Source organism: Colossoma macropomum, unplaced genomic scaffold (assembly GCF_904425465.1).
Source record: "Colossoma macropomum unplaced genomic scaffold, Colossoma_macropomum, whole genome shotgun sequence".
NCBI classification, from domain to species: Eukaryota; Metazoa; Chordata; class Actinopteri; order Characiformes; family Serrasalmidae; genus Colossoma; species Colossoma macropomum.
In genome coordinates, this window is record NW_023494799.1 from 32,947,191 (window position 1) to 32,961,692 (window position 14,502).

Below are 14,502 nucleotides of genomic sequence, written 5' to 3' on the forward strand. Positions count from 1 at the left end.
CAAGTAAATCTGGACTCAGGGATGGCGAGTCCATTGTTCTGATAACATCAGCAGCTTCCTTGACAGCTACACATCCTTTCAGACCCATAGTGTTAAGTTGTCTTCTCATGGTGGAGGGATGGACAGAAACACCTGTGGATGTTTTCAGATCTGAAAAAAAGAATGAAGATTTTTCTCCTCTGTCTGAAAGATGAAAGTATTGTTTATCTGATGGTGACAGTTTTGGTGTCTACCAGGTCTTGCATGTTTAGAAGAAGCTCAGGAAGGCTTTAGCATGGCTTTACATGTTCGGTAATTGGTGTTAAGGAAAAAAAAACAAAACTTTATATTATATCTGTACTATAGCTTTTTTGTTTGAGGTTGAATCGTTTAGATTAATCAGTGCATTGATGGACGATTACTCAATTTAATGCATAGTTTTTGATAGAAGCCCTCTACAGGTTTACACTGAGCTTGTGTGGTGTGTCTGTGCTTGTCCCAGCAGTTTCTGTAGCAGGAGTTTGCCAGGACTTGAAGTTTCTCAGGGTTCTTAGAAGGGTTCTTTGGCTGTGCTTTGAGCTTTGCCTGCCGTTTCACTCAGTGTTCTGTTGTTTTGTTTGGTGCAGCCAACTATTGCATCCTCAGTGTGCTGGCTTAGGCACCTTCTTAACTGAGGTGTTGCAAATACAAGAAGGGAAATTTCAATGAATACGTAATCGCTTTCAGTGTCTGGAAAACAACCATACGCTTTGTTCCTTTACTTATAATTCACTCAGTTCATCATTTAACAGTCCAGATAAGTAGAGCCTGTCATTTGTTCAAGAGTAATGTTTTTACTTGTTGTTCTTATTATTTTATTTTTTTTCATACATTTCATCAAGTAGCAGTGCAAACAGGTGCAGCTCAAGGCCACAGCAGGAGGCCAACCACTGACCAACACAATATGAGGCAAAACAGGACAAAACAAAAGACTGCAGACTCAACATTCAAATGAGAACAATGGAGCGTTTTAAAAAAGGAATGAACGTTAACGGCTGTTTGGTTTTTCTTTGCAGATCCCAATTTTGTGCGAACGTTCCTCACCACCTACAGGTCATTCTGTAAACCACAGGAGCTGCTGGACCTTCTCATGGAGAGGTGAGAAGAGTAATACAATCAGACACTGAAGTGCTGGACTCAAGTAGAATTAGAGTCCAAGAGAAATTTACTCCCTCAGACTTTTTAAAAGTGAAAGCAATAAAATATTGAATTTTAAACCAAATGTAAATATAAACAGTTCTTAAAAGGATTTTAATGCTTTAACATTCATAAGAGCAACAACTTACAGAGCTTAATTATAATAGTTTTTGTGAGTGATCATGTGAACAAAACCAGTTTGTAGTCAAACGGACTACAAATGTTGCAGTTTTGGAATTATGCTCGATAATTTTCTTGCAAACTTTAAGCCTATTTTTAAGTAGTGATGCACCAAAATGGAAGTTCTTAATGTAAACAGTTTTTTTTTCTTTGTTTGCAATTTAATCCCTACCTGTAGGTGAAACCTGTAGGGTGAGCTCAGGAAAATGGGGTCACTATTTGGCAAATCCTTTTAAACTCAATTAATAATAATTCAGCACATAAAGCATAATTTTCTTTTGTGAGTTTTATCATTTGGGCAGATGTTTTATTCTATATTGACAGTATATTAGAATAAATACATTTTTAAGTTCTGTGACTATGTAAGTGTTAGACATCTGTCTCCAATACATCCACACAGTAATATGGTAAAATGTATTTAGGTAAAATGAGCCAAAATAATTAATTCTCAACAAAGCAATTTTTATTTCATATTTGTTTGAAAATATCATGAGAAATTGTGCTTAAAAATTGGTGTGTGTGAACGATGTAGAGATGGATTTGGGTGTTGAAATCAAAACAACTGAACAATGTTATGTATAATCTAGCAAACTGGAATAACATTAAAATACAACAGTAATCATGTTAAAAATATATATATATTTTTTCAGCATTATATTGAAGTTAAAATTTGAAACCCATGAAATATTTTTAAACCCATTCGTGGCAGAGAGGTATATGCACGGCTTTGGGAGACAAAATAGTCCCCAAATATACTTTTTTCAGATTTATCACTATTATACCATTACCAAACTTAACTGGCCCAAGTTACTTGACTTCATCCTAGTATTACACTGATACTTACAGAAGCTTTGAAAACAAAGCATTTACGTTGTATGCTTGTGTGCACATGTGCTCTCTAGGTTTGACATTCCGGAGCCCAAACCCACAGAGGCAGATCAGATGGCCATGGAGAACGGAGACCAGCCACTCAGTGCTGAGCTCAAACGCTTCCGTAAAGAGTTCGTCCAGCCTGTTCAACTCAGGTGCACAATATATACACACAAGTTGTGGCTCCACTAAAGTCCTAAATGCATTGTTGCAGCACAGAAGTATGAATTAATATGAAGTTATTGGAGTTGGGATGATTGATGGAATATTTTTCCTCTTTTGAGTGTTAATATGTTGGAAAATTTTTGTGTCCCTGCAGGGTGCTGAATGTGTGCCGGCACTGGGTGGAGCACCACTTCTATGATTTTGAGAGAGATGCCCAGCTGCTGCGCCGGCTAGAGGAGTTCATCGGCATGGTCCGAGGTACTTTCTCTTTCACTCTCTCACTTGCGTTGTGTTAATTAACATCACACTTTTTATATTATCACTGTTTTAACACGTTGTCAGCGTCAGAGCATGATAATGCAGCAATAATAATAATAACTGTAATTCTGTGTAAACAAAAATAAATAAAATAATGAGCACACTTCCTGTGTTAAATAAGAGAGCATGGTAATGTTACAAGTAACATGACATGGTGTTCTTAACTGTTGCGCAGATTGTGTTAAACGTGCTACATACTTTTAATGTCTCTGTTTTGACAGAACAGTGAATTGTCCTCTAACTCCCTATCTAACATCTTCCTATCCATCTTTATTTGGTCTTCAAATAATTAATTCAGTCCAAAATGAAAATGTTGCTAACAGGGAGTGAAGTTCTATAGCCACCAATTTGTATTGCCAGTTGGTGGGTAAAAGCTTTTGTTCTTCATAAGCCATGTTGCCATTTTCACTGTTTGGTCAAGCTGTTCCTTTAACCCAGTGGTGACAAACTCCAGTCCAGCACAGTTTGTTTTGTTTGTTTGTTTTTTTTGTTTGTTTTTTTAATTTATTTTTTTTTCCACTGCTCAAACACACTTGATTTAACACAGCAGTTAATTGCCAGTGTGTGTGAAATGGGCTATCTGCCTTCTTTTTGCATTCACCACCAAATGTTTGGGGGAAAAAAAGAAAGAAAATTCAACCAGCTCACCTACAAATTTCCCCCTGAAAGCAGGTTTTAAAAAAGCTCCTCTCACCTTCAAGATACATCATCAAAAGGGGATTTTCCTAGTCTTGGAGAAACCCAGTCTGAAGATGACTGCGGCACCGATGTAGAAGGCGAGGAAGGTTATTTACAAAGGATGTAGTGATGGTTACATTTTTTATTTTGGTTAGAATGACCCATTAAGAGTTGGAGAATCCCCAAATTATGATCCAGTCTTGCCCTCCAGGACCACAGTTTAACACCCCTGCTTTAAACATTCAGACCAGCTGGTTTATTTCAGGTTTTTTCTTGTTTACCAATTTTCAGTTTAATATTTGAAATACAAAAATCTGAAACACACCAGATATAAAGAAAACTATCAGTCAGTATGTTTCAGGAGATTTAGAGCAGGCGCTGATTTGGTTTTGAAGGGCTTCTTTTCCTGCTCCTCTCTGCAGGTAAAGCCATGAGGAAATGGGTCGAGTCCATCACCAAGATCATCCAGAGGAAGAAGCAAGCGCAGGCTAACGGCCCGAGCCACAACATCACCTTTGAGAGTTTACCTCCACCTATCGAGTGGCACATCAGCAAACCTGGCCAGATGGATCAGTTTGACCTTATGACCCTTCACCCCATTGAAATCGCTCGCCAGCTCACGCTCCTAGAGTCAGACTTCTACAGGTAAACACACACACACTTCTTTCTGAAAGGTTCCTTGGCAAAGTTGACTTTGGTAAAGTGATAAGATTTACATGCCGTGTTTTAATCGGTGTATTGAACATGAGGGAAGGGCTTGGCCACTTCCTGTTTGTATTTTTGTTTTCTGATCACCTGCCAACTATCAGCCAAGAAAATGGGGCACTTTAATACAATGGAGGACATGGGAGTACAACTTATTGTATCTACAGTGTGTATCCACATTGTGTATCCACACACACACACGCACACATACAGAGTTGTAGGGACACACTTCCCTTTACCTCTGTTGGCCTGTGGGAACACTCTATGACCGTCTTACCCAAGGTACTCCTTTTCCCTTGAGACCGAAGCCCCTCTCCCTAGCCATGCCTCGTATTATCCTCCCAGGCTTTGAATGGGAGCAGCCACAAGCACCAAGCTCTGTAGGCTGGGAGTCAATCTCTTCAGAGGCTTGCTAGGTCAAAGCCAGAGTTAAACATTGTAGTTAAAACAATGTTAAAGCATTGTTTAGACTAAGAGTGCCACGGTGTACTATGTGTCATGGCTTTAGGCTGTAACTATACTGAAACTTGGATGTTTTTAGCATTTATAAGAGCTGCACACCATGGACAAAATACCACACTGCAACTATATAGATACATATTGCAATTGCAGTGTACTGAAAACATATTGGTGAGCTCTTAATGTGACATTATTACATGCATACTTGCATACATTCATGCAAACAGACAGACCTGACCTTTTTAAAACTTTATGGCATGTTTTAAACCAAAATACTTTCATTTTAAAAGGAAAATAAGAAATTAATAAGTAAAATGTATTGCATAAAAGTATGTTTTCTCTCATGACATTAGGGGGAAGGGTTATCGTAGCTTTCTGGCAGGCCAGATCAAACCACAGTTAGGGCAGCCCTGATATAGACTTTTCCAATGTCAGTATTGTGCAGCCTTAGTATTTAATTATTTAAACAACGTGTTTTTTTAATTCAGCTTCATTTGAATTGTGCTCACACAAACCATTTGTTAGGTATCATTAAAGAGTAAAATGATTTTAATGCCACACTGGCACATTTAGAGCCTTTCATCACACTGTAAAGCACTACTCTAGAACAGCGGGTTCTAAGACTCTCCCTGCTGCCCCTTAATAACCTCAAATTGCCTCCAGTACTGAAATGTCTTGCTGTTATGCTCAGATCACTTTTCTTCCCAGTAGGGGAAAGATGAGAGGAGGGGCATGCAGCTCTGGCTTTGGAGATTGTTGTTGTCCTCAAACTCTGCTTTTCCTAGAGAAACTGGCCAACTTGTTGAACTTTAACCTGAACTTTTTTCAAATTTTTTTATTATTATTTTTTTAATAAAATCTCTCTCCTTCAGGGCAGTTCAGCCGTCAGAGCTGGTGGGCAGCGTGTGGACGAAAGAGGACAAAGAATTGAACTCTCCCAACCTGCTGCGCATGATTCGTCACACCACCAACCTCACCCTGTGGTTCGAGAAGTAAGACACTGCCACCGGACATGTTTTAAACCAGCTGGCTTTTGATGATCATGGGCCAGACCTGGCAAACTTCACTTTAGGGTGGCTGATAGGGATGGGTATTTGAATCGTTTTGCTTTTGGAATATCCACCTTTTTATACCAATAGTATCTGAAAATCCCAAAGACAAAAGATTCTGTATTGTTATGAATACAAAATGCAAACACTTAACATTTGTTTACTATGTGTAGCCAGCGCAAGTGGTGATCCAATTATTTAGGCCCTGTTCACACTTAAGCTCATTTCACACCAGACGTGGTTACCTTGCCGCATGATGTGCCGCACGCAATATTCTCCTATATTAATCAATGTAGTCTTTTTCAGTGGCTGCGCACCTCACGCAGCACGGTGGTGATAACCCACACGTGAAACACAAAAATATGTTTGGGTCTATTTCTGCCGCGTATGGCATGCTAGTAGTTTCTATGCAGAAACAGTGAAGAAATGCAATGTCTGTGCTATAATATACAATCTAGGCTAATAAACAAATCAACAAATCTAGTTTTAACTCTGACAGGTTGACTGAAATCCCTTGAGTAGGTTAATGTTGTGAACACACAGGCATCTCCTCCTCTTCATGTAGAGCTACATCACCTGATGAGAAAGCCAGCAACAGTCAAGGCAGCTAGTCAAGATTTTATTGTTGATCTCTTTGTCATCTACATGAAGCTTATATGAGTAATAAACGGACGATACAGACGTTTATATTACATGAAAACCGCAACACATTCAGCTACCGCTCTTGCTTTGCGATGCGTGTGTGTGTGTGTGTGTGTGTGTGTGTGTGTGTGTGTGTGTGTGTGTGTGTGTGTGTGTGTGTGTCGTGTAGCGCTTCCAGATTAACATGCGCGACGTGTCGCATCTGGTGTGAAATGGGCTTTAGTATTAACATCCATATCAAGTGGTTCGATCATGAGTGGACAGCAATGCGTGTAGCCGTTCACACCTGGCGTTCCATGTGTCTAAAATTCGTCTCCAGTGATCAAATTTTGTGACTGGAGTAAGAGAACTGCCCACTTTTACTACATCAGTCTCTTGCTGTGTTTCTCGTGAGATAAAAATGTAGCATGAGTCTGTGTTCGTGTAAAGGAAAGGCCTGTTACAAATGATTAGACCACATGAACCGTTAGTGATTTATAAACAGTCACCAGGGGAGGCGCAAAATGAAGCTACCCAGCTGCTTTCGTCCCTGTTGTGTGTGATGACTCAACTGGTTAAGGGGATCCTGTCAAAGATACTATCCAAGACACATCACTATAAGTGTTATGTGGTCATGTGTCCTTGACCACCTCTGATCACTCAAACCACCTTTGTGTGTCTCTAACGCGTTGTATGCCGTTCATTCATGTACTTAGTGCTGTCTGTTTATGATCTGAACACCCAGGACACGTTAATACCAAATGTGAACGATGCCATAGTGGTTTATCTTTGTTTTTAAGATGTGTGATTCATCACACTACCAGCTTACCTACAGAACAATAACGTGCATAACTCACGGTACACATTTGTCATCTTTTTGATTGAAATATTTCCTGAATGGATGTAGCCTTTCTCTTAACATGAAACACAACATCTGCTGCTTGCGTCTCAGTATTCCACGCAGCACTACATCACTTACTTACAAACACTTACAAACACAATTTAAAACTTGTAAGATAATGTTTTTTTTTCCTGTTCTGAACTACATATGCCTTATTCAAATATCCAATTAAATTAATTAATACTAAAAATAACTTGACATATCTGTACATTAGAGTAAAGATATCCATCCCTAGTAGTTCACTTATCTCGCATATAGCAAAAGTGCTTTTGATTGTTCACCGACTGGTCCTTTGCGAAAGTTCATTGTGGTCTCTTATGCATAAAGAAGTTACAGCAGTTAATAATAGAATGGCTGTGTCCTCCTCAGGTGTATTGTGGAGACGGAGAACCTGGAGGAGAGGGTAGCCGTGGTGTCACGCATTATTGAGATCCTGCAGGTCTTTCAGGAGCTTAATAACTTTAATGGAGTGCTGGAGGTGGTCAGCGCCATGAACTCTTCACCTGTCTACCGACTCGACCACACATTTGAGGTAAGCATTGTGTAAATGGCAAGTGACACAGTTAGGATTAAAATCTGAACCTCTGTCCTGTGTTTTTTTTTGAGGATTTGAGGAAACAACTGAAGCCCCTTTCTGCTTTAAATCAAATACATTTTAGTGTGCATTGAATTTTTTTTCTTCATCTGTTTTATTCCAGCAAATACCAAGCAGACAGAGGAAGATCCTAGAAGAGGCACATGAACTCAGTGAGGACCATTATAAGAAGTATTTAGCCAAACTCAGGTCCATTAACCCCCCATGTGTACCCTTCTTTGGTAAGTTCTGTATTTTAGTTTAATTAAGTTTCATTTGGCCAAATATGTGAATTTGTAGAAGTGTGAATTGTTTCATTTATGAAACTGATTGGAAAAGTTATCATTCTTGTTTTCACTGAATGTATTTTGTTATGATTTATTTGTGTGTAGGAATATATTTAACAAATATTCTGAAAACGGAGGAAGGCAATCCGGACTTCCTTAAGAGGCACGGTAAAGAGCTGATTAACTTCAGTAAGCGGCGGAAAGTAGCAGAGATCACGGGAGAGATCCAGCAGTACCAGAACCAGCCGTACTGCTTACGAGTGGAGAACGACATACGGGTCAGTCATGATTACACTGCAGTTCTTTACAGTTTCATTTAATGAAAATCATATTTAATGTAGCTCTTTTATACAGAAATGAAAGTATGGCTTCATGCATCGTTTCATGCACAGACAGTGTTTTCTGGGGACCTTTTTAAAATTCTTTTTTTTATTTCATTAACAAATTTTTTATTAATTTCTTATTGTTTTATGTTACTGGTAAATACACCACATGATTAATGATAATGATTCAAATAGGAATCAAAGCCACGACTAACATCGGTTCTTTTCTGTCTGCTTGTCTCTTCTTTCATCACCGTGGTTGTAATGATGCAGAAATTCTTTGAGAACCTTAACCCGATGGAGGACATGATGGAGAAGGAGTTTGCAGACTATCTCTTCAACAAGTCTCTGGAGATTGAGCCTCGCAATGCACGGTCGCTTCCTCGATTTGTAAGTGCTGTGGCAAGATGAGGGGATGTGTAGAGTACCTGTCTGATTGAATATTTCCACTAGTCTGTGCTGTGGGCAGCTGTGGAATAGTCAGAGAAGGATTTTAGTAATGAAGTGAGAGATTTCATCAATTCCAATGTGATGAAAAACTTTTAACTCTAATAAAATAATGACAGATTTCCAAAACATAAAACTTAATCAAAACAGTATTGTCCAATATTTACTGAACTGCTTTAGTATTTGTGTTTTTGGTGCATTAAGACTAGCCTAGAAGTGTAACTGTCTAAAAAATGAAACTAAACCTTTATTTTTAGGACGCTAAAATTATTAGTGCATTCCAAAATTGAAATAAAACTAAAGACGAAAACCAAATGAAAATTCCAAAACTGTAATAACTCTCTTGCACAGTGTAAGAGTTTGCTTAAATACACAACATACTTTATAAAACCATCTTAAAGCGAAGCATCTGCAGCTACTCGCTAGTAGCAGCTACTACTGAAAAACTTTTCTGATGTCCAAAATACTCTTCTTGCATAATTTTCGTCAGCATCATTATTTATGCCTCCTCTCTCACGTCTGCACCCACCTACAGCCGAAGAAATACAGCTGCCCGCTGAAGTCTCCGGGTGTCCGTCCATCCTCCAGTCGCCCAGGCACCATGCGCCACCCGACACCGCTGCAGAACGAACCCCGGAAGATCAGCTATAGTCGAATTCCTGACAGCGAGACGGAGAGCAGCGCAGCATCGGCCCCAAATTCACCCCGCACACCCCTCACGCCCCCACCCGCCTCCGCAGCCTCCAGCTCCACTGATATCTGCAGCGTCTTTGATTCTCCACAAGGCCCTTCAAGCCCCTTTCACTCTAGTACGTATATGCACAACAGCACATGCTATAGATACATGCATGCACACGTTAAAGCCTATTAAAAATAGAACAATATGAGGTTTACATTCCCTTTATCAGCTTCAAGAGCATTTACAGGCCACATGCTCATACTTGTGGGCACAGTGTGGTAAGGGTGTTTTTACAGCTCTTTTCTGGACCCAGAGTCCTTTGCCCCACATTTGGCCGTGTGTGAAAGACGTTTTGGAACCCAGGTAGAGTCCAAAGAACTGATCCCTGGTCCTCATGAAATAGTGGTCGGGGGTCACTTTGTCAAGTCTTGGTGAGATCTGCAGTGTAAAAGCTATCCGGTCGCAGTTGTGTTCATTGTGTAATGCGATTGGTCCAGTTGATCACATTACTCCCTTTTTCAAATTCCTGTATGAGGACCGAAGGTTTGTGCAGGTATGAAGTTGAAGGCTGAGCCCAACCAGTACCCAGAACTTCACTGGTACACTAAATTTGACACCTGACCCGAACCCTCTTTAGCTCACAATAGGGTGGATTACCACAGACACTCAAGTGCTGGAGTTAAGTGCCAGAAAATGTCATGCTGGAATAAACCAGTAATTAACAGCGTTTAGTATACTTTTGTGGAATCGCTGATAGAATCTGTCAAAGAATCGCATGTACCTTATTTTATATACCATAATATTTGTATTATAGACATTGTGACCCATGGTTCCTCTCATCACCGGTAAAAAAAAATTAAGAAATCCAAGTCTGTACTTTTCCCTAGAATTAACCATTATATGTCAAACCACTATTAATGAATTTGTTCACATCTCAACGATTGAATTATGCAGGATCTTGAAAAAAGGTGACACATGGTATTGAACAACAGACAGAATTCAGAGGACTTTTTCACCTGCGTTTCACCCGAAACGAACCTAGAGTCGGTTCTGGGTGTGGAGCTATTTGCGACAAGTGTGAAAACACCCTGAAACGCTTTCTTGCTCCTATGATGGTACAATTACACTAACATCAACTAACCCATTTTACATGTTCTCCAACATTTAACCAGCATATTAACTGCCAGTATACCAAGCTTTTGATTGGTGGAATGATGGATGGTTGAATTAATACTAAGCGGTGTGTGTATATATGCGAGCATGTGTCTGCTTTTTTATTTTAGTTGCTTTTCCTTTTGAGGTTATTGTATCCCAGGTTTGCTCTGCTTCAGACGGATGCCTCTTAAACTTCATTTTCTTTGACCCGCTCTCAGGGTATCTCTCTCTTCTCTTTTTACTGCCAGACAGCGACACCATTTTTGCCCCGGTTTCTCTGCCTCACGGCCCACGTTAGTATAAGCCCTATTTCTCCTCTTTTTGTCTTTCATTCCCCCCTCTCTCTCACTTCCATCACCATCATTTAACGTCCCCACTCTCGTCAGAGCCATACATTTTTGATTGTAATCCGGTTAAGATGGTTGTTCGGTGAAAAGTCAGATGTAAACAGTTTTCCCTGTATCACAGATGTAGTCGATCAGCTAAAACATTTGGTATAGTTGTGCGCTGGAGCCAAGAGGCTAATGTAGCTAACAAGTACTGGAAGATTATGTACACCAATTAGCAAAATGCTTTGGTAAATGACATTTGTTAGCCTTGCTTATATGATTTCTGACACCGTATGACATACTGTTGGACAAATTTCCTGTCAATAACATCATACAGTCATACAGTGTCTTTAGCTTCCTTCATTTATTTGCAAGCTGAGGGCTCTGACCTACACCCACAGTGCATGCCCAAGCCACAGTGTCCAGTCTGCACGCTGGTGTATGTGTGTCCATGCCTTTCTCCCACTCTTGCTCTTCTCCTGTCTCCACTGTGCTGCTTAGTCAAACAGTTGGTGACGGCAGCTCGTTGGGATCCACTGAATGAATGTTACCAGATGTGCAAGTGTGGCATTGTGTTAATGAAAGGCAGGGTGGGGGGTCTTTATTTAAGGATCATGTGTTAGGTGATGTGTCCATCTGTTTTTCATGCTCTGGTGGTTGGTCAGCTGTAATCAAATGTTTTTCATAATGTAACTCTGTGTCCTCCCTTCTTTCTTTTTGTACTCTCAGGGTCGTCATCAGTGTCCTCTATGGTGAGTTTCCACAGGAGTGCCGAGGACGCCCCTATTCCTCCCCCTGTCCCGCCCCGTCGCCGCCCTGAATCTGCCCCGGCTGAGTCTTCACCCTCAAAGGTAAAACCTCCTGCACATATATGTTCTGTGCAGCCAGCACAGGTTGTGCTATGTGACATGTAGTCAAAATAAATCTTTTTTTTTTTGTTGTTGTTTTTTGTTTTTTTTAAATAACAGCAAGTCATACAGGGTCAGCAGTGACATGGGTCAAGTCCTAGCATCCTTTATCAATTTATAAAAGGATTGACTTCTAAATTTTGTATTCTTGCTAAGAAGTGGCATCAGATGCTTCATTTGTTTGCAGCAAAAGTAGAATGTTTGTTGTATTTCAGTCTAGCTTAGTTGTTGTATTTTGAGCTACTTTTAGATTTGTGATCCTACATTTTAATATTATTGTATGATTTATATTTCTACACTTGGCCCAGGAACTGGTTATATTTTTGTGGAGTATTTCCAAACTTCCAAAATACATCTGGCCTCATATCTAGCAGAAAAACTGACTGCTTCTGCTGTATTTCACGTTCAAAATAAGGCATACTCCCCTGGTCAGCAGCTGCATACAGCACTGACTAGTGGACATTAGTTGACAGTGCAGCCCCCTGTGCCATCCATAGTAGGTATCCAGTCAAGTGGTGTTTGTTTTATTTATTTATTTATTTATTTATTTATTTATTTAAAATTAGTCTGGGCTAAAGTTTATAAATATCTGAACTCAGAATAATTTGATTTTTAAGACATTTGATTCTTTAGTACACAATATAATGTTTTGTTAAATCCCGAACACACTTCCCACACAAGTCAGTCCAAATCTGTTATTTGGTATGATTTCAGAAATGTTTTAAAAAATGCAAAACATACCTAAATGTGAATAGAGAAACTCCTTATACAGTTTTGGAATAAAAACAATAGTTGTTTAAAACCATTTATCTTGAAAATGTGTTTCTGCTTGTAAAATCACCATATATCATTTAGAATGAATGCAAATGAACATAAATACAGTCAAATTTAACAAGATTTTCTTATTTAATTAAAGAAGTTCATATCTAGTTTGAAGAACAAAGGCTGGGTCCAGATCCCTCTTGGACGACCCCAGCCATCACCTGGATTAGTCACATTCTATCATCAGCACACTTGATTTAACATATTAAAGTACTGTTAAGCCAAACCAGGTATTGAATGGTAACTACAAATAATACTGGGCTAATATTTTAGCAAATAAATGAGTGCTGTCTGAGCTTTTTTTATTTATTTATATTTTTTGGCTTCAGCACTTTACGCTATACACTTGACAGGATAGCATGTTCATTTTTTTACATTGACATGCAAAATCACTACTTATTGTTGTGATGTTATATATATTTATAATGTTTGTGGTTTTCTAAGCAAATAAACACTGACATAGTGTTTAAATAGTCATTTTCTCAGGTGTCTAAAACTTTTGCACTGTACTGTACATTTGCATATTATAGCTGATCATAATGATCTCTGACATTGCAAATCACTGCAGATGAAATACCATTTTCAGATTCTTTCTAAAGCGTTTTCTTTCATCGTCCTGCCTTTAGATGATGTCAAAGCACTTGGACAGCCCTCCGGCCATCCCCCCCAGGCAGCCCACTGGCAAGGTCTACTCTCCACGCTATTCTCTCACCGACCGCACTTCAGTATCGGAGCCTCCGGACAGCCCGCCCACACTGCCCCCACGGGAACCTGTCCGAACACCAGACGTTTTCGCCAGCTCCCCACTGCTGCTGCAGCCTCCGCCACAGGGCCGCCGCAGCGAGCAGAGCCACTTCTTCCCCACCTCACCTTTCCCCCCGCCTTTGCCCCCTCAAACGCCCTCTCCGCTGGGCCCTCGCAAGCACCTGCCCTCACCGCCCCTGCTGCCCCTGGACTGCGAGCCGCTGCAGGGGGCGGCAGGCCCCCCTCTACCGCCCCGGCAGAGCACCTCGCAAACGGCCATCCCCAAACTGCCCCCTAAAACCTACAAAAGGGAGCCGGCGCACCCCTCCATGCACCGGGATGGCCCACCGCTTCTGGAGAACGCAAACCCTTCCTAAAGGTGCACGGGCAGGGGGCTGGGAGAGGTAACACTAAAGACTGCAGCAGAACTGTGAGATGATGACAAATAACGAAAGACTCTTGTGAGAGATGCCAGTGTTGTATCTTAAAGACAAAACAAGAAAAATCGACAACAAAAAAACAAAGACGAAACAAAAAATGTGCCCTTAAAACATTCAGAGATGATTGTGTTTTCATAAAGTGCAAACTCTGTTGAGATTACGTAGCCCTCTCAAGGGTCGTCTGTATTTTTTTTTTCTTTGTCTTTCATGTAGCTGTTGCTGTGTGCTGTGTCATTGTCTGATGTTTGTTTTTCATTTAGTTTTGTTGTTTGTTTTTATGTCGCTTCTTTTCAGCAGTACTTGTCCATGAGCAGTACTTGGCCTTCCCCCCCCCCTGCACAGTTTAAGCCAGGACCAGATTTAAGGAAAAAAAAAAACATCACAAATCACGTAACAAAAAGAAACATGCTGGATAACGAAAAGACTGTTCACCGGTTTGAACCAGCTCTGAAAACGACTGGACACAACACGGCACAGTCTTCTCTGCAAGGAAGACGTGATTCGGCGCTAAGTGGGATTGTAAAGACTGTACTCCTGTGCCTGCCAATGGGAGTGGACTTCTGAGGCCAGCACAGTGCTGGACAACCAATAGGACTCCTTCATCAGCCTTTGGGTTCACCGCACCTCATTATGTTTAAAGAAAAAGGGACTGAGAGCGATGCAGACTGATGAACTGTGTTCTGGGCTTTTGTT

The 14,502-nt window shown here is 40.4% G+C and overlaps 1 protein-coding gene across 2 annotated transcripts in view; it reads left to right on the forward strand.

The window, feature by feature from the left end:
* Window positions 1-14,186, forward strand: part of sos1 (son of sevenless homolog 1 (Drosophila)) — a 57,953-nt gene extending 43,767 nt beyond the window's left edge. The window contains exons 12-24 of one of the 2 annotated variants that reach the window (XM_036587090.1): window positions 1,035-1,116; window positions 2,238-2,360; window positions 2,525-2,628; window positions 3,789-4,011; window positions 5,403-5,522; window positions 7,471-7,633; window positions 7,800-7,917; window positions 8,068-8,240; window positions 8,559-8,675; window positions 9,268-9,541; window positions 10,815-10,859; window positions 11,625-11,746; window positions 13,252-14,186. In XM_036587090.1, the coding sequence (XP_036442983.1) occupies window positions 1,035-1,116; window positions 2,238-2,360; window positions 2,525-2,628; window positions 3,789-4,011; window positions 5,403-5,522; window positions 7,471-7,633; window positions 7,800-7,917; window positions 8,068-8,240; window positions 8,559-8,675; window positions 9,268-9,541; window positions 10,815-10,859; window positions 11,625-11,746; window positions 13,252-13,746 (2,159 nt within the window). In that variant the 3' untranslated portion in view covers window positions 13,747-14,186. The remainder of the gene's footprint in view (window positions 1-1,034; window positions 1,117-2,237; window positions 2,361-2,524; window positions 2,629-3,788; window positions 4,012-5,402; window positions 5,523-7,470; window positions 7,634-7,799; window positions 7,918-8,067; window positions 8,241-8,558; window positions 8,676-9,267; window positions 9,542-10,814; window positions 10,860-11,624; window positions 11,747-13,251) is intronic. The other variant, XM_036587091.1, reaches the window with a different exon arrangement.
* Window positions 14,187-14,502: the final 316 nt, after the last annotated feature.